Raw genomic sequence first — 17,152 nt, forward strand, 5'->3', positions numbered from 1 at the left:
CTGGGCACTTTCTGGCTGCATTTGTTAAGGAGTTGAAGAAGCAGTTCTGGCCCAGGCACTGTGCCCCAGCCAGAAGACTCAGGGATAGGCCAAGACAACCATCCTTCCCCCTTTCTTCAGCTCTCTGACGTTTCCGTTGCTTGTTACTCCTTAGTGACAGATAACCTTATCTGCAGCTCCCATGGTGGCCAATCCCAGAGGATTAGTGGGTCCAGTTTTCTGTATAAATTAGGGGGTTAGGGCTCTGCAGAGGTTCCTTATCTCCGCCGATTGAGGCCTGGGCCCAGACTGTTGTCCTCACAGGAGCCTGGTTAATGACAAGGAGATAGGCAGACACGTTGGCAGTGGACCTCCGGGGCTGCCTCCAGCCCAGAGTGGACGGTGGGCACTTGGAGAGACTGACGCTCTCACCCAACAATAAATGGAACCACGGGGCTGGAGACAGGATACCAGAAAGGGTGGTAAAGTGCGGGCATCTGGGGAAGGTATGGGGAGAGTGAGTGTTGGGGGAAGGGTTTCAGGAAAAGAGAGAAAACTAAATTGGGGAAATATGTCAGGAAAAGCTGGGGGCAGTTGTCGGGGCATGGGGGTCCTAGCAGAGAGGGGCATGAGGACTCACAGGCGCCTAGCCTCTCCTCCAGCAGCAGCACCTGGTCACTGAGAGACTCGATCCTGTCGCCCCGGCCCCACAGCTCTGCCACCTGTTCGGGCTGTAGTTCTTCAGGTGGCATGGGCAGCACCGCTCGGACCCAGGCCCCTGCCTGTCCAGCCCACTACAAGGAAAGAAGCCTCAGGGTGTTGGGGAATGGGGCGCACCCTGCCCTGCAGGCTTGGCCACAGGCACCTCCACGTACCTGTTCCAGCCGCTCCAGGCGTCCTCGCAGCTCGCGAATCTCCCGCCTCAGGGCGCGCTCATCATGTTCCACTTCCCGAACTGGTACAAAGGAAAGCATGACCACAGCCGGGGGCCCTGCTGCTGGCCCTAGGCCTTCCCCGCTGCCCATACTCCCGCCTGCTCACCCGCCACGCTGAGGATACTGGCACCGGTTGGGGGCTCTGAAGACCCCTCTGCACAGGTGCGCCCATCAGGGCCCAGCACCAAGCCATGGGGGCAGCCACAGGTGAAGCTGCCTGCCGTGTTGAGGCAACGGTGGGAGCAGAGGGTGACGCCAGTCCTACATTCATCCACATCTAGTTACCGGAAAGACGAGGGGGCTGAGGGGATGGGGCGGGGGCAAGCGCCCCGGTGGACAGGGAGCTCCCCGCACCACCCCTGGGGGAGGGCTAGCCAACTCACCCACGTGACAGTGCTTCCCACCCCAGCCAGGGGCACACTCGCACTGGTCTGGCCGAACGCAAACGCCTCCATTCAGGCAGGGCTTGGCGCAGATGGCTGCAGGCCAGGAAGAGGGTTCAGAATGGGACCACAGCCCAGCTCCCCAGCCTCGCTGGGCTCTCCTCACCCGAGGCCTGGGAAGACCCAGCCTCACCTTCATCACAGGTGAGTGCTCCCGGATGCCGCTTTTTCCAGCCCTGGCAGCACACAGCATGGATCTGCTGCACCTCCCTCCTCACCTCGCGCCACGCCACGTGGTAAGTGGTCCTGGAACACAGCACCCGGCTCTGGACACTGGCAAATGGGTCCTGGTCGGGGTTCTTGGGGTTCCTCTTGAGGGACCTTGGAGACTAGGCTTCCCATCTCTCACCTGTAGGTGCTGCAGATGCGCCTTCCAGCACAGAGAGTCAGGTAGGGCTTATACACTGGTTTGCTGTAGGACTCGTTGTAACGGAGCGGGACCACCAGCGTCTGCTTGGAGCAGACTCCCTGACTGCACCCATGCGGGAGAAGGTGGGAGACACTGAGTAGGCCAGGCCCTGGGGAGCCAGAAGTCCCACTTCCCTCAAGGCTCCACTGAGCCCCCCGCCCCCTCGAAGTGACAGCTTCACCCCCATTCTAAACTTTTAACTTTGTTTTGCCACCCGTGAAGCCCCACCCCCAGCAGGTTTCCTGAAGACCTCATCCCTGGCCCTGCCCCATCTGTTGTCACCTCTCTTTGAAGGATTCACCCTTGGCCCCCTCGCCAGACATCAGTAGCAGAAGGAATGAGAGTCCGCCTAAGCGAGTGCACAGCTCAGCCCTGGACCTCATGATTCTCCTTGACTCCAGACTCTGTCGGCTGCAGGCAAGAAGAGGTTAATGGAGGCTCTTCCCCTCTCCTATTAACTTCTCTAGCTCCAGCCCTCCAAGAGCAGTCTGCTGGTGCCTTCTAAGGGGGGGCAGGACGTTCATTTGTACACACTTGCAGTAGCCACCAGGATTGTCTGCACCTGTGTGTACATTTAACCAACACCACCCCTTCCTTCAGCACATCATGGTCCATGCAGCATCATACAAGCCCATACCCTGACACCTTCCCCCCACCTCCCCTCCAACCTATCTATATGTAATCCTCTCTACACATACACAGTAAACTTTCCCCTCATGACCCTCCTATCTCTGACATGTCCTCTTCATAATCTTCCTACCTCAAAACCTCAGATAGTCACCATATACACCCCCACACCTTGCACACAAACTCACGTGCCTGGAAACTCCACACCTTAAACATATTCCTACTACCCTCATGCCCACACCACCACTCACATCCCGGAACCACGCCCTCACTGAGACAACACCCCCCTACTCACATTCCCTCCAAGGCTGAGTGACCCCCACTCTTTCCCCATTGACATTCTCTCCCCACCTCTTTCCCTCTCTCCCGGAGACTTCAGGCAGACCAGCCTCAGCAGCAGCAGCTCAGACTGGTGGGCGGGCTGGGCAGGCTGCAAGGGAGAGGAGGGGCTGGGCCAGACAGAGTCCTCCCATTCCTGCCCCCTCCCACAAGCCTCTTCCAGAGCTCCAGCTTGGTCAGCTCAGTGGGTCTAAGTCCCACTACCCTCACCCCCACCCCAGCAAAGGGCCCCCTAGAAGTATCTTCCCAACTCACTGGGGCCCCTTATTTCCGGACCCCCCAAATCAGCAGAGGCCACTGGCTCTATAACACCACCAGTATCCCTGGCCCTTGCCTCCCACTTCAACCCAACACAGACTGGGGGAGGACTGGGGGGCAAGGAGAGAGACAGAGCTGGCAGAGAACAAAGCAGGGTCAGGTCATGGGAGAAGAAGCAAGATCAGCTGAGAAAAGAAAGAAGGGCAAGTCGTCACAAAGGGGCAGGAGGGCAGCTGAGGGCACTAGGGGAAAATTGCCCCCATTTCTCGATGACATTTGTTAGAGCCTGGGGGAGCAGAGTTGAGTCGGCTACCGCCCCCCCATGTCAGAGCAGACAGGGCCCTATTGTCTCCACCAAAATTCCTTCTTTCAAGGAAGAGGCGGCTCATTGTCCAGCCCCTCACCCAGCTCTGGCCTACAAAGGTCAAAAAGGGGCACAACAAATGCCCACCCTGACCCTTAGCCCCCTCGTCTAGCCTTGGGGTGGCGGGCGCATTCCACTCATGAGGCAGGGGCACACCAAGGGAGCCCTGGGCTCAGCCCCCCAATCTTACGCTGGGACAGGAAGAGAATTGTCCTCAGCAGGAAAGAACCCGCAGAGAATCAGGAACCCACACAGAATGGGCATTGAGAGAACGGAAACACCAAGGGGGTCCCACCCCATACCAAGCATCCGGGTACCCAGGCCTCAGGCTCTCCAACCCCACCCTCCTTGGGGAGCCAGGTCCCCCTCACCTGGAAATGAGCCAAGCCACACTGAGGAAATGGAACTTTATTTCCATAAATACAGGGGTAACACCCATTCAAGGGTAGATAAAAGAGGGGCTGGGGCCTCAAAGAAACTAGGCTCCCAGGGGTACCCCAACACTGAACATAGGGACTGGGGGATCCCCAAACCTGAGATGGGCCTCGCAGGCCACAGATATTCCCCAACACTGACACTTCAAGAACGGAACTGTCCCCATAGGGGAGCCTCAGAACCCCACTCTCATGGGCAGTCTCTTCCTGGGGGTTGGGAGCACTGACGACAGGGAGTTCAGAGGAAAAGGGAACATAGGAGACCAGAAGCTAAAAATGTCCTGAGTGGCCTGGAAGGAGACCCCTGTGGTGGGCAGGGGCTGGGTTCTCCTCCTGTAGAGCCAGAGACAGAGGAGCAGCAGCAGCAGGAGCAGCCACAAGTTAAAACCTGGTTTCTCACTTCCCAACCAAGGCCTTGGGAAGATGGGAGAGCATGGAGCAACCCCCCAGTGAGAGAACATGAGGTGGGGAAGACCAGGATTTGTCATTCATGGAGGAGCAGAGGAGGCAGGTCTTGGGAGCCCTGGTTGGTAAGGGCAGTGTGGGAGCAATGAGGTGGTCACAGGCACACCAGAGCCTGACATCTGCTTTCCAAGGCCACCACTTGGTGTCTGGGCCAGGGAGATCCTGGGGGATCCCTGGGGGACGTCCTCAGGAGAGCCAAGGTTCAATACATGTCTCATAAAGGGTGCGGTTGGAGTGCCAGGCCGTGTGGGAGATCCCAGCCATCGGACACCTCACAATGGCCCCCCGCGCCAAGAGAGTCTTCAACCCAAAAGAATCTCGCAGATAAACCTTCGAGGTGGGCAAAGGGGCATGGAAGAAAGACACAGGGAGAGACAAAGTGAGTTACTGCTGGTGCCCCGGGCCTCCTCCCCACAGTGTAAACCTTTAAGTTCAAGGGTCATTGGCAGGGAGGGCTATAGACTGAGGTGGGACGGTGCATGAAGACAGGGGAAGTAATCTCAGGGGGCTCACCAGTTGTTCCTCCATCTCCAAGACTGTCTCATTTGCATCATAGAAACCAAAGAAGCTACAAAGAGATTGGAGGCGTGAGGCAGGTTATCAGGGGAGCTGAAGAAAATCAAGGTAGCCTAGGGTCAAGAACTCATGGCCTGTTGGGGAGACAGGCAGCAGGCAAGACACTCAAAATATTTAACTGGGTATCCTGTACCTCATGAGGTGATGCACTGAGGACATGGCACCACTTCTATAGAATTCCCATCAAAAATGCATAACCTGGGCCAGCCCCAAGGCTTAGCGGTTAAGTGCGCGCACTCTGCTACTGGAGACCCGGGTTCGGATCCCAGGCGCGCACCGACGCACCGCTTCTCCGGCCATGCTGAGGCCACGTCCCACATACAGCAACTAGAAAGATGTGCAACTATGACATACAACTATCTACTGGGGCTTTGGGGGAAAAAAAGGAGGATTGGCAATAGATGTTAGCTCAGAGCCGGTTTTCCTCAGCAAAAAGAGGAGGATTAGCACGGATGTTAGCTCAGGGCTGATCTTCCTCACACACACAAAAAAAATGCATAACCTGAATCTAATCACAAGGAAACAGCCAACAAACCCAAACTGAGGGACAGTCTACAAAATAGCTGGCCCATACACTTCAAAAATATCAATGTCATGGACAAAGACTGAGGAAGTGTTCCAGATGAAGAGACTAAAGAGTCATGACAACTAAATGCCACACGTGATTCTGAGTTGGCTCTTGCACTGGATTTTTTTTTCTATAAACACAACTGGAAAAATTTGAGGTCTACAGAATACCATATCAGTGTTAATTTCCTGATTTTGATAATTATACTGTGGATCTGTAAAAGAATGTCCTGTATATAGGAAATATACATGCTGAAGTTTTAGGGTTAAAGAGACATGTTTGTAACCTACTCTCAAATGTTTCACACACACACACTAAATACATAGAGAGAGGATGCTAATGTAAACATGGTAAAATGTTAACACTTGGGGAATCTAGGTGAAGAGTATACAAGATTGCTTTGTACTACTTTGGTAACTTCTTAAGTATGAAATTATTTCTAAATGAAAAGGCCTTAAAAATTTTTAAATTAAGAATATTTAACTGGCATGGGCTCAGAGTGGATGCTGACCGTGAATAACTGAACAAATGCTAATAGTATTGAGTCCAGTGGGCTATGGGAGCAGAGAGGCCTCTGCCCTAGTTTTAGAGCATCAATAAAGGCTTCCCAGCAATGACCCGGGATGAGGGAAGGCTGTCCCAGGCAAATGGAACAGCAAGAACAAAGGCAGAGGTGAGGCACGACTGGGTACATGGGGGAGCTGGGCTGGAGGCCTGGATGCCATGTCGAGGGGCTGAATTTCATTAGGTGTAGGAAGCAGTAGGGGCACAGAGACCTGGATTTGAACTCCAGCTCTGCCACGCACTCTCCCCACTGTGTGCATTTGAGCGTGTTACATATCCTCTTTGTCCTATATAAGAATACCTCCTTTGTAGAGAGAAAGTAAAATATTGTGGTTAAGTCAGATAGCCTGATGACCACTTACTAACTCTATGAATGTAGGTAAGTTATTTAATCTCTTTGCACCTAACTTTCCTTATATGTCAAATGAGGATAATCGTAATTACCCAATAGGGTTGTTGTGAGGATTAAAGGAGCTCTACTTGAAAAATACATAGAATAGTGCCTTGGTACATAAAAAGTGCTATGTAACCGTGAGCTATTACTATCTTCACAGGGTTGTTGTAGATGTGAAATGAGATGATATAAATCAATCCCATCCCTTACTGTATAAGGGGCATTTACTCCTTCACTCAAAACTGTCTAATGCCTTCCCATCTCGCTCAGAATAAAGAATCAAGGGCCGTGGTTGCCAGGGGCGGGTGGAGGCAGGGATGACAAGTTATTGTTTAATGGGTGTGGAGTTTCAGTTTGGGAAGAAAAAAAAAGTTCTGGAGATGGATGGTGGTGATGGTTACACAACAATGTGAATGTACTTAATGCCACTGAACTGTACACCTAAAAATGGTAAATTTTACATTATATGTTTTAGAAAAAAAAGAAAATCAACGGCCTTACTTTGCCCTACAAAGGTTCAACGTGACTGGCTCCCTGCTACCTCTTTCACCTCCTCTCCTACCTGCTCCCCACCTCCCTGTGCTTTAGCCGCACTGGCCTCCTTATTACTCATACCTGCCCCAGGGCCTTTGCAGGTGCTACTCGTTCTCCCTGGGTTGTTCTTCCCCCAGATTGTTGCACAACTCCTTCCCTCACTTCCTTCAGTCTCTGCTCAAATGCCAACTCTTCCAGGACGACTTCTCTGGCCACTATCTAAAAGAGGCTCCAGTCATCCTCTAATCCCTTCCCTGCCTTATTTTATCACCACCTGACATATATATTTACATTTATTATCTGTCTTCCCTACTAGAATATAAGCTACATAACAGCAGGGACTATTCTTTCATTTATCGCTGCATCCCCAGGGCCCAGAACGGTGCCTGGGCACACAATGCTCAATGAGTATTTGTGGAGTGACTAAAGTAGATCAGGTGACATTTCAGATCACTCACGATGATCTGTAACAGAAGCAAGCACATAGTGCCTTGGAGCCATGGATTTTCCTGAGGAATAGGATGGAGGGGATGAGGCTGGAGGCTATTACAATAGTGCAGGTAAGTAAATGAGGTGGTAGGAAATGTAGTACGATGGCATGGAACTATACACACATATCATACCAATATCAATTTCCTGGTTTTGCAATAGGTACATAGGATGTAACCACTGGGGGAAACTGGGCGCAGGATACACAGTTGCAAACTATCTTTGCAACTTCCTATGCATCTCTAATTATTTCAAAGTTAAAGCTTTTACAGAACAGAGGTGGTAGGGATGGAGAGGAAGCAGACTCAGCAGGACCTAGTGAGTTCTAGAGACAAGGGGTTGGGGATGACTCCCAGGTTTTGGTCTCGGGTGACAGGATAAATGGAGGGTGGGGGACATTAACTGAACAGTGGGAGGAGCAGGCCAGTTTTAGGCATGAGATGAAGATTGGTAGGGGTTAGGGGGTACTCTAAGCCAAGCAGTCCCTTATTACCTGGATTGCCAAGGGGTAATAACACCATCATCAGGGCCCCCAATCAGCACCAGGCGGCCCACACGAAGAAAGTTCTTCCGCCATGCTGCAGGTTGGGAAGAAGAGAGCCTGTGTTAGTCACAGGGGTCAGGTCAGGTTGGAGAGGGGAACACGGAGGGTCAGAAAAGCTCAAAAAGAGAGCCTAGGGTCTCACCAGTGGCATTGGGATGGTCTCTTTCCCCATTGATCAGGGCCAGGAAGCTGCTGGCATTGAGGTACAAGTCATCGTGGTGGGGGTCTGGGTACAAACAGCAGTTAGAAAGATAGTCAGGGAAGCAGGGAGAGGAGGCAAGACCAGAGGCTGGAAGACCAATTAGGAGGCTATAGTAACTAACAGACAAGGTGCATAATAATATAATACTGGCAATAATAATAATTGCAAACATGACAGCAAACACCTTTATCTAGCACCTACTATGAGCCAGGTACTGTTCAAAGAACATTACACTCATTCATTTATTTAATCGCACAACCACCCTATAAGGTAAGTACTATATTATTATTTTACAGATGAGGAAAAATGAGTCACAGAAAGGTTGTTACAGCCAAAGTCATCCAACAGGGTCAGACTTCCAGCCCATGTAGTTTGGACTCAGCATCCATGGTCTTAAAAACTGCACTAGGCATCTGCAAACTATGATTCATGGGCCAAATCCAGCCCACTGCTTGCTTCTGTAAATCAAGTTTTATTGGAACAAAGACATTCATTTCCATATGGTGTGTGGCTGCTTTCACACAGTGTAGCAGAATTGAGTAGTTGTGGACAGAGTCTATATGGCCTGCAAAACCAAAAATAGTTACTATCTGGCCCTTTAAGAAAGAGTTTGCCAACTCCTGCCCCAGACTATACTCTCTGAGGCAGTAGGTGATACACATAAAGCATTTTGAACAGTGCCTGTTCACATAGTAAGTGCTCAATCAATGTAAGTTATCATCATTATCACTGCTATTGGTTATGGGAGGGGGGAGCAGCAGGCCCTACCCTCCAGGGTGCCCTCTTCATGGAGGCCCCAGTTTGGCATCCCCTACTCACCGTGCCAGTAGTTGCAGATGGAGAATTCCTGGCCCCAGGGGCTATAGCAGATCCGGTAGAGGTTTGACCTCATGGAGGTGGGGAACAGCCACTTCAAATAGTCTGTGTCTGGCAAGAGAACAGCAAGCCAAGTGGCCCCAAACCTTTGTGACCCCCAAACTCAGGGCCCCCTATGGAGCCAACAATGCTCACTCACCTCCATACTGCCCCATCTGTGGAGATGAGAGAGAGATGAAAGAATCCACATTGTGCTCATCCATCACAGAGAGCAGTGCCCGGCACACCAGGCCCCCTGTAGGCAGACCACATTGGGCAAGGACTTAGGGACAGCCAGGCCAACAGCCTCCCCACTCTACCCCCCACCACCACAATGTACGTAAAGGAGACCGAGGCCCAGAGAACACAGGCTCACCCTGTGGCAAACAGTCCCATGTCATGTAAGTGACAGAGTCAGAATTAGATTCTGGGTCTTCTGACTCTAACTCTAGGGTGCTTTTCACTGCCCCATTATCCCTTATGTCCAAGAACCATGAGTAATGGGGAAAGATGGGGCAGCCGCGCACGGAGCCTCCCACCCATTCAGGCACACACAGAGATAAGACCCAGGTGCTGAGGGAAGTCAGAAAAGGAGGGCTCAGGTACCAGGGCTCTGGTTGGAGCAACGTAGTTCAGAAAAGGGGACACTAGGAAGCATCCCTCAGATAAGGATCAAGCCTCAGATAGAGCTTAGGAGTTGTGGGGGAGGGTGCCTACCCTGCGAGTAGCAGATGAGATGCACCCCTTGAGGGGCCTTTGCCATGATGGGGGCCACAGCCTCTCCGAACCCTTGCACCTGTTCCCACAGGGGCCGCAAGCTCTCTCTCCCATCGAAGAGATCGAGCACTGTCACCACAGTCCCGGGGTGTGTCTGTGGGAAGGGGGCAATGCTGCAACAGGGATGGACTACGAAGCCCCTCTACACAACCCCTGGCCAGCGCCCACATGCCTATTGTGCCCCCTAGAACCAGGGATCTCGTCCCCCATTTATCCCCCCCATGCCAGCACCAGCTCCCCGAGGACCTGGGCAAGCCCACAGGGGTGGCTTTCAGTTCCGCATTCTCCCTCCCAGCCACTGTTGAAGCCTCCAACGCCCCACATCCGAGTGTCCCCTGCCAGACCTCGTTGATGTATTCCAGCAGGTGGCGGAAGCTATACGAGCTGTCAAAGAGCCCGTGCACCACAATGACCGGCTTGTAGGAAGCGCGATGGGGCGCAGGGGCTGCGGGCAGCAGCAGCAGCAGCAGCAGGAACAGCAACAGGAGCAGGATCCCCGCCGCGGGGAGCCGCGGCCCCCGGAGCCCCAGCATGCTCCCGCCTGAGAAGGGGGTTGATGAGGGCCTGTGAGAGAGATGACAAAACCCCTTCCCCTCGGAACAGACGCCTGGCAATCAAGCCTCCCCCGCCCGTGCCCACACCGGGTACTTGTCACAAAATAACCTACTTTTAACTTACTCCAGTTCTCTCCCCATAAGCACACGCCCCTACCACGCAGACGCACCTACGTGCACCCGAAGCCCCGCCCCCAATTCAGCATGGACTCGGTCCCTAGGCCCGGGATCTTCCTAAAGCATCATCCTAGCCATGCACGACCTGGGGTTTTGCCAGAAAGACCCCTGAGCAGCAGCGCAGGCCTCCTGGAGAGTGCAAACTCCCACCTGGCCTGGGTCCGTAAGCCTCGCTCCGTCAGCTGTTTACTTCTCCCTCGTCTGGAACCCACGGGGTGGGGGGAGGGGAAGGGTGTGAGGACAGCGCGCGCAGGGGAATGATGGATGGGAGAGGGGAGGCTGCTCGGGGTCGCGCTTAGCCGTCACGTCCGGGGCTTTCCCTGGCAACCGTGCCTGCGTCCCCTGCAACGCAGGCCCGGGACCGGAGGGGCAATGGAACATTCCACTGCACCCTAGGAGCGGGGGAGGAGATAGGCGGAGCGATCCATTTAAACGGTGGGGAGAGGAAGAAGCAGCAAACATATCCTAGGAATCGAAAGAAGGCTCTCCAGGCTCTGCTGCACCAGCGACCCAGGAGTCCGATTTCCCTGCCTTGATTCGCCCAACTACTCAATTCAGGCGTCCGGCTCCGCAGCGGAACACGAAGTTCTGTTTCCCCAGGGGGGCGCTGGCGGATAGACTGGGGAAAGCCATCCTCCGCATTTCGTCGTCCGCGGGAGGAGGGCTGAAACCAGCCCAGGCGGACCCCACCCCCACACCCTGCCCGCCCGGCTGCCCCAGGTCAATACTCTTACAACTCTTCATTCTGAAGTGCGTGTAGTGTCCTTGTCTCTAGAGACGCGGAGAGTCCTCGAGGCTCCTCGAGCTAAAAGTGCAGCCTGGCCCAGTTTCCCCTGCCCTACTCCACTCCGCTCCATAGACGACCCAGCCCCCAGGGGCGCCCCTGGGGCAGCGCTGACTCAACGCTTGCGTGGTTACGACCAGACTGTCAACCTGAGCGACCCCCACCATCCAGCACTTAGCAGGGAGCTCTTTGTGCGCGGCTTCCGACCCAGACCCTCCCACCGGATCCAAACTTCCGAGCTCCAGGCGTCCCTCATTTCTGCGCCTGCAACCCCTATCCGATATCTAGGTGCCCCGGTTAGGGCTTTTACTTAGCATTAAAGACATTTCCCTAGAGAAAAGGATTTCGCAGCTTGTCTGAACGCCACTCCCCCCCCCCCCCGCCCCTGTTCACTAGGGCTTTGCCGGTCAAAGTCTCTCTCAATAAAACCAATTTGCCCCCCGAGTTCTGTAAAGTGAGGATGGGTGGGGGTAGGGGGTTAAAGGCCCACGAGAACGCCTTAGAAACCCGAACGACCGGTACGGGACCGTGATTTAAATCTCTGGGCCTGGCACTGGCCCTGGCGAGGGCCTCTGTACAGCCCAGTCGTCCCCGCATGGACACGGAGGGGAAGGACACAGCCCAGGAGAGCGACTGCCTCAGGTGGGGGCTGAGAAGTACTAGTCTAAAGGTGGGAGTGAGAGTGGGAAATAATTCCCCGGCTGTGGTTTTGCAAAAAGCCCAACTCTGTAAGTTGTAACTCTCGGTAGACTGCCTCTCTTCACCTCCCCTCCCCATCTACGCGCTCCCAAGATGTAATAAGCAAATAAAGACTGCAATTACCGCTGAGTCCAAAGGCCGACTCTGGAGGTGGCGCTGCGTCTCGGCGGGAGTGGTGGGTGGGTGGGATTTAAGGAATGGATCTGAACACTGACGGGACCGGGAACTCTAAGAAGCCCAATAAAAGCTAACAGGGAAAGAGGGACCAAGCAAGTATTCCCAAACCCAGCTGCCTGAAATGAGCAGTTGATTCATCCCCTCCTTCTCCCAAAGCTCTTCAGCTCCTTCACCCTGGAGCTCTTCACTTCTCTCCGTCCTCCCCCCCCCTCGCCCCCCACCTCCGGAGACCCGACTACCTCCAAACTACTGTAGACCCGAGCTTTCCACTATACCTCCCGATTCACCCCAGGCCAGGGGGGCAGGTGAGGCCATAACCCCGGGAACTTTTCAGGCCATCGCAGGTCTCAACTCTGCACACCGTTCTCTTTCATACAGAGTTATCCCTCCTAAAGTGGGGGAAACTAGGGCCAAAGATTTGGGAGAAGATCCTGGGACCTTACAGGGACTCTGAGGGAAGCTGAGGAGAGAGAGACCTGACTAGGGTGAAGCGGCTCCGGAGGGAACTGGGGTATTGAATATATATCCCATAATATCATCACTAGAGCCAGTCTAGGAGGGGAAGACTCTAGAGAGTTCTCTCTCCCTCCTTCCTTCCCTTAGTCGTCCCCCCCCACCCCGCCCCCGCCTTGCCTGGTCTTGCTTACCTCCCTGTTTCCATGACAACTCCAAGGGAGCCCAAACTGGGGGCTTGAATGCCGGGGTGAGAGGAGGAGAGACGCGGTCCAAAGCGGAGAGAGACCTAGTGGGGGTACGTCTGAAGCGCTCCCCCTCCCTTGCCTCGGTCCCTTTAAGCTCCCCCCCTCCCTGCTGTCCCTCCGCCCCCCGCTGCTGTCTTCATCTCTCCATCTCTGCGCTGCTGCCGGCTGCGCAATCCGCGCACCCAGACTCCGGGGCCAGCCGGGGACCCCGACTCCGGCTGCAGGGACCCTGTTCCAGCGAGACCGCAGGCATGTCATCCGAAAAGTCAGGTAAAAAATAACAACAAAACCTCCCTTCTTCTCCACCGTCTCCTGACTCTCCCCCATCCTTAGCTCCCAGCCCCCCTCCCTTACCCTTCGCAATTGGATGGTTCTGTTTTCTTCCCTTTCTATCCATCTCTCAACCCACCCCCCCATCCCTCTCCTCTCTCTATAAGCCTCTCTTCTCTTCCTTTCCTCCTTCCAGTCTCAGCCTCTGCCCTTTGCCAACAACAGGGGCAGGGGGCAGGTTGAGAGGGTGAGGGAAGTGCAATGGTAGGGTAGGTTCAGCCAGGTACTGCAAGGATAGCATCACTGGGAGTGACAGATAGACATGACATTGGCTTGCATGGAGACATACCATGGGGAAATATGGAGCCATGATCAGATGGGGGTTGTCAGGGGAGTAAAATCCAGAGGACCCTTCTTTATCAGCCCTAAAAGAGGTACTGAGATTCCCAGAGAGGCTAGGGCACCCCCTCTCCACTGAAGGAACCGCAGAGTGGAACATGTCATCCTACATATGTTTATACAACTGTTGAACTGAGCACATAACACAGTGTTGCCTGTGTACACATGTGCATACACAGGACTAGCTCAGACAGGCAAGTCCAAAGGCAGCCAAAAACCAAGGGGATAGGAGGTTGGGTCTGCAGGTGAAAGCTGTGTGCACCTTGCTGAAGAAGGGAGAGGAGCAAAGGAGAGTTGTGACCTCAAAACTAGATTGAAAGGAAGAAGGGGGGGCAGATGGCCTAGATACAACCCTCTCCTGCCCCAAGAATGAGAGATGGTTTCTCACCCATTTCCTCTCTGTGTCTCTCACTGTCCTTCTCCATCCCTGACCCTCTGTGTCACCCCCTACCCTTCCTTATTTCATTTCTGTCTGTCTTCTCTCCCCATACCCTCTCCTCTGCTCACCGCCTCCAGGCCTCCCTGACTCAGTCCCTCACACCTCTCCACCACCCTACAATGCCCCCCAGCCCCCGGCCGAACCCCCTGCCCCGCCCCCACAGGCAGCCCCCTCCTCGCACCATCACCACCACCACCACTACCACCAGTCCGGCACCGCTACCCTCCCGCGCTTAGGCGCAGGCGGCCTGGCTTCTTCCGCGGCCACCGCTCAGCGCGGTCCCTCATCCTCGGCCACTCTGCCGCGGCCCCCGCACCATGCCCCGCCTGGCCCGGCCGCCGGGGCGCCCCCACCCGGCTGCGCTACCTTGCCCCGCATGCCACCCGACCCTTACCTGCAGGAGACTCGCTTCGAAGGCCCACTGCCCCCGCCGCCGCCTGCCGCCGCAGCCCCGCCGCCGCCGGCGCCCTCTCATACTGCCCAGGCCCCAGGATTCGTGGTGCCCACGCATACGGGGGCGGTAGGCACGCTACCACTGGGGGGCTACGTAGCCCCCGGCTACCCCTTACAGCTGCAGCCTTGCACTGCCTACGTGCCGGTCTACCCGGTGGGCACGGTGAGTACGGAGCAGACAGGGGCCTGGGAGGAGGAGGGTGGGGGCACAATGGAACAGGACCTGGAATTGGGGACACACTGGGGTCTGGTGGGATAGAGAAACAGGGCCAGGGGACCAGGCAGTGTTCCTGGGCCAAAGCCTAGAGAGAGGAGGGCCTAACAAAAGACTTGGGAATGGAGGGGTGGGGGGTTCTGGTGGTCAGTTGGGGTCAGAGATCAGGGCCTGGGAAAGGGAACTTAGCCTAGATGTCCAGAGGTTTGAAAGAAGGAAACAGTCTGGAGGAAGGGGGAGACATGAAACCTAGGAACCGAGGAGGAGGAGGGAGAAGAAACCTGGGACTGAGTGAGTAGGAGAGGCCGGGTAGGTATCTGCAGAGAAGAGAGGTCTGAAGTGAGGCCAGGGCAGTGCTGGTGGGGCCATACCTTGGGGGAGGGAGTGTGGAGATCCCTAAGAATATAGGGTTAGTGACAGCAATGAAGGGAGGAGAGGGACCTAGTTGGAATTTATGGGTGTCCTGGAAGGGTGGTGGATGATCAGCTTCTTTGAGAAGCAAGGCACAAGATTTATGCTTTTAAAAATCTCTCTGCCATATGCGGAATGGTGGTGGGCTTGGAGAGTTTCAGAGTGACATCCTCTCCCCCCAACCTTCCTTCCACAGCCCTATGCAGGCGGGACCCCAGGGGGAACGGGAGTAACCTCCACGCTCCCCCCGCCGCCCCAAGGCCCAGGGCTGGCCCTGCTGGAGCCAAGGCGCCCGCCGCACGACTACATGCCCATCGCGGTGCTGACCACCATCTGCTGCTTCTGGCCTACGGGCATCATCGCCATCTTCAAGGCAGTGCAGGTGGGGAGGGGGGGAGGGGCGGCATATGGGGAGGAGGGCTCGCTCGATTTTTCTTATTCCCAGGGAGTGCTGGGCGTCCTGGGGAGCATCTTAGAGGGAGGCTGAGGCCTGCGGGCGAGGCAGCAGTTCTCTTGTCTGCTTTCTCCCACCCCTGCCCCCTGCCCCGCAGGTGCGCACAGCCTTGGCCCGTGGAGACATGGTGTCGGCCGAAATCGCTTCACGTGAGGCCCGGAACTTCTCCTTCATCTCCCTGGCAGTGGGCATCGCAGCCATGGTGCTCTGTACCATCCTCACCGTAGTCATCATCATTGCCGCTCAGCACCACGAGAACTACTGGGATCCGTAAGGATGCCCCTGGCCCGGCCCCACCCTGCGCCCCTTGACCTCCCAAGTGCGTTCTGCAATCACGCCCTGGATCCAATGGGCGCCTTGCACACCCGCATCTGGGGCCACCGAACTTCGATAAATCCTACACTCGGCCTCCATGGAACCTCTCGCCTTGCGAGCACGATCCGAATCCAGTTCCTCAGGAACCCCGAAAAAGTCCGCACCCCCAGGGACGCCGCTTCCCGGGATCCCTGCCAAACGCCAGGCCCTCAGTCGCTCCAGGCCCCCACCCTCTCTAAATGCAGCACCCCCAGTCGAGCTCCGTGGGTCTCTGCTCCCCAGCCTGGAGACTGGTCCCTAAAGCCACACCTCCTCTGTAGGCTCCGCCCCGGCTCTGACAAAACCCCGCCTCCAGGTCGGCAGGCTCCGCCTTCTTTTCTTCCCCGCGGGGTGATTCAGTCCGGTGATTGGGTTTGTGGCGCCAAGCCTCGCCCCGAGGCCGACAGATTTCTCCGCTTCCCCCGGCGCGGGGGCCGAGCCCCAGGGTAGCCACGCCCCGCGCTCACTCCCGTTTTTGCTAGTACAGTTTCGTCTGTCCTCCGCCAGGGTCTCCGCCTATTTTCTCGCTAATCCCAGAACCTCTATCTACTTTTGTGCTTTTTGGAATGAGATTTGGAAGGTTCCCAGTTTAGTACCCTTCACCGTGGGATGAAGATTACGTTTCCGTTCGCTGTAAATATTCCCACCTATCCCAATCCCTGGGCAGCCGGGCAGAAGGGAACCCAGGGTACAGACCTCCCAATGTCGGGAGGGAGCCGGCCCGCTCCCCACGCCCTTTGGCAGTCCCCACCTTGTTCTGATCTGTGTGTGAGTGTGTGTGAATTTCTGAAAGACAATATTAAAGAGACTACGTGGATTTATCACCCGCAATTCCAAAGACTGCAGCCTTGCAAAGACCCTGCTCTTCTGGTTCCCTCTTTCATCTCCCCTCATCACCCCTTGCAGGGGAAAAAAAAAAAAAAACTGACAGAGACAAAAGTGGGAGGAGACAGATTCCCAGGACACCAGAAAGAGAGACACAAATACAGGGGGTAGGGAGGGGTAGGCCTGGGAATCCTACTGGGGAAGACCTTGCAGTCCCTTCTCAGTGGGGATTTCTTTCCCCAGCACACCTTTTCCACTCCCTACCAGACTGGGTTTAGGGCTTTGGAGAGGGAGGATTTACAAGGAGATCTAGGGTTCTATCCCCGGAATTCCAGGAAGTTAGGAGGAAAGAGGAGGGCAGACCATTCTGAAGAAGTCGGTCAGGGATAGGGTGGCAAGGGCAGGGAAAAGATGCCAACTGCCCACACCTGTTCATGCCTGCGGGCAGGCATGAGGGCAGAGGGTGGCAGACAACTTGGATTAGA

General features: G+C 55.2%; 2 protein-coding genes across 11 annotated transcripts; one reads left to right on the forward strand and one right to left on the reverse strand.

Moving 5' to 3' along the window:
- Positions 1–86: 86 nt before the first annotated feature.
- LOC131413804 (lysosomal thioesterase PPT2) lies at positions 87–11,537 on the reverse strand. Of its 10 annotated transcripts, none has more exons than XM_058554679.1 (15): positions 11,216–11,537; positions 10,101–10,297; positions 9,697–9,850; positions 9,140–9,235; positions 8,944–9,051; positions 8,065–8,148; positions 7,872–7,956; positions 2,049–2,177; positions 1,707–1,829; positions 1,491–1,603; positions 1,298–1,393; positions 1,021–1,191; positions 855–934; positions 620–773; positions 87–307 (listed from the first exon to the last, which is right to left on the reverse strand). In XM_058554679.1, exons 1-15 carry the CDS (start codon positions 11,229–11,231, stop codon positions 258–260), a joined length of 1,656 nt encoding a protein of 551 aa, XP_058410662.1. In that variant the 5' UTR covers positions 11,232–11,537; the 3' UTR covers positions 87–257. The 10 variants fall into 10 exon arrangements, with proteins under 10 accessions (XP_058410662.1, XP_058410663.1, XP_058410666.1 ...); XM_058554680.1 differs by having other exon boundaries at positions 11,222–11,536; XM_058554683.1 differs by having other exon boundaries at positions 10,101–10,320; positions 11,222–11,536.
- A 2,000-nt stretch (positions 11,538–13,537) lies between these two features.
- On the forward strand, positions 13,538–16,665 carry PRRT1 (proline rich transmembrane protein 1). The gene is given in 4 exon segments (XM_058553977.1): positions 13,538–13,941; positions 13,943–14,572; positions 15,231–15,416; positions 15,586–16,665. Coding segments are annotated over 4 exon segments (1,041 nt in total). The 5' UTR covers positions 13,538–13,893; the 3' UTR covers positions 15,763–16,665.
- The last annotated feature ends 487 nt before the right edge of the window (positions 16,666–17,152 follow it).

Source organism: Diceros bicornis, chromosome 14 (assembly GCF_020826845.1).
Source record: "Diceros bicornis minor isolate mBicDic1 chromosome 14, mDicBic1.mat.cur, whole genome shotgun sequence".
In the NCBI taxonomy this organism is placed as follows: Eukaryota; Metazoa; Chordata; class Mammalia; order Perissodactyla; family Rhinocerotidae; genus Diceros; species Diceros bicornis.

What these genes read in the sequence shown, in the direction of transcription:
- LOC131413804 (XM_058554679.1), bottom strand. An exon ending in AGCACTCACCTGTGATGAAG is followed by an intron (nt 1,394 to 1,490) that starts GTGAGGCTGGGT and finishes CCTGGCCTGCAG; the next exon opens with CCATCTGCGCCAAGCCCTGC. An exon ending in CAGTATCCTCAGCGTGGCGG is followed by an intron (nt 935 to 1,020) that starts GTGAGCAGGCGG and finishes CCTTTGTACCAG; the next exon opens with TTCGGGAAGTGGAACATGAT.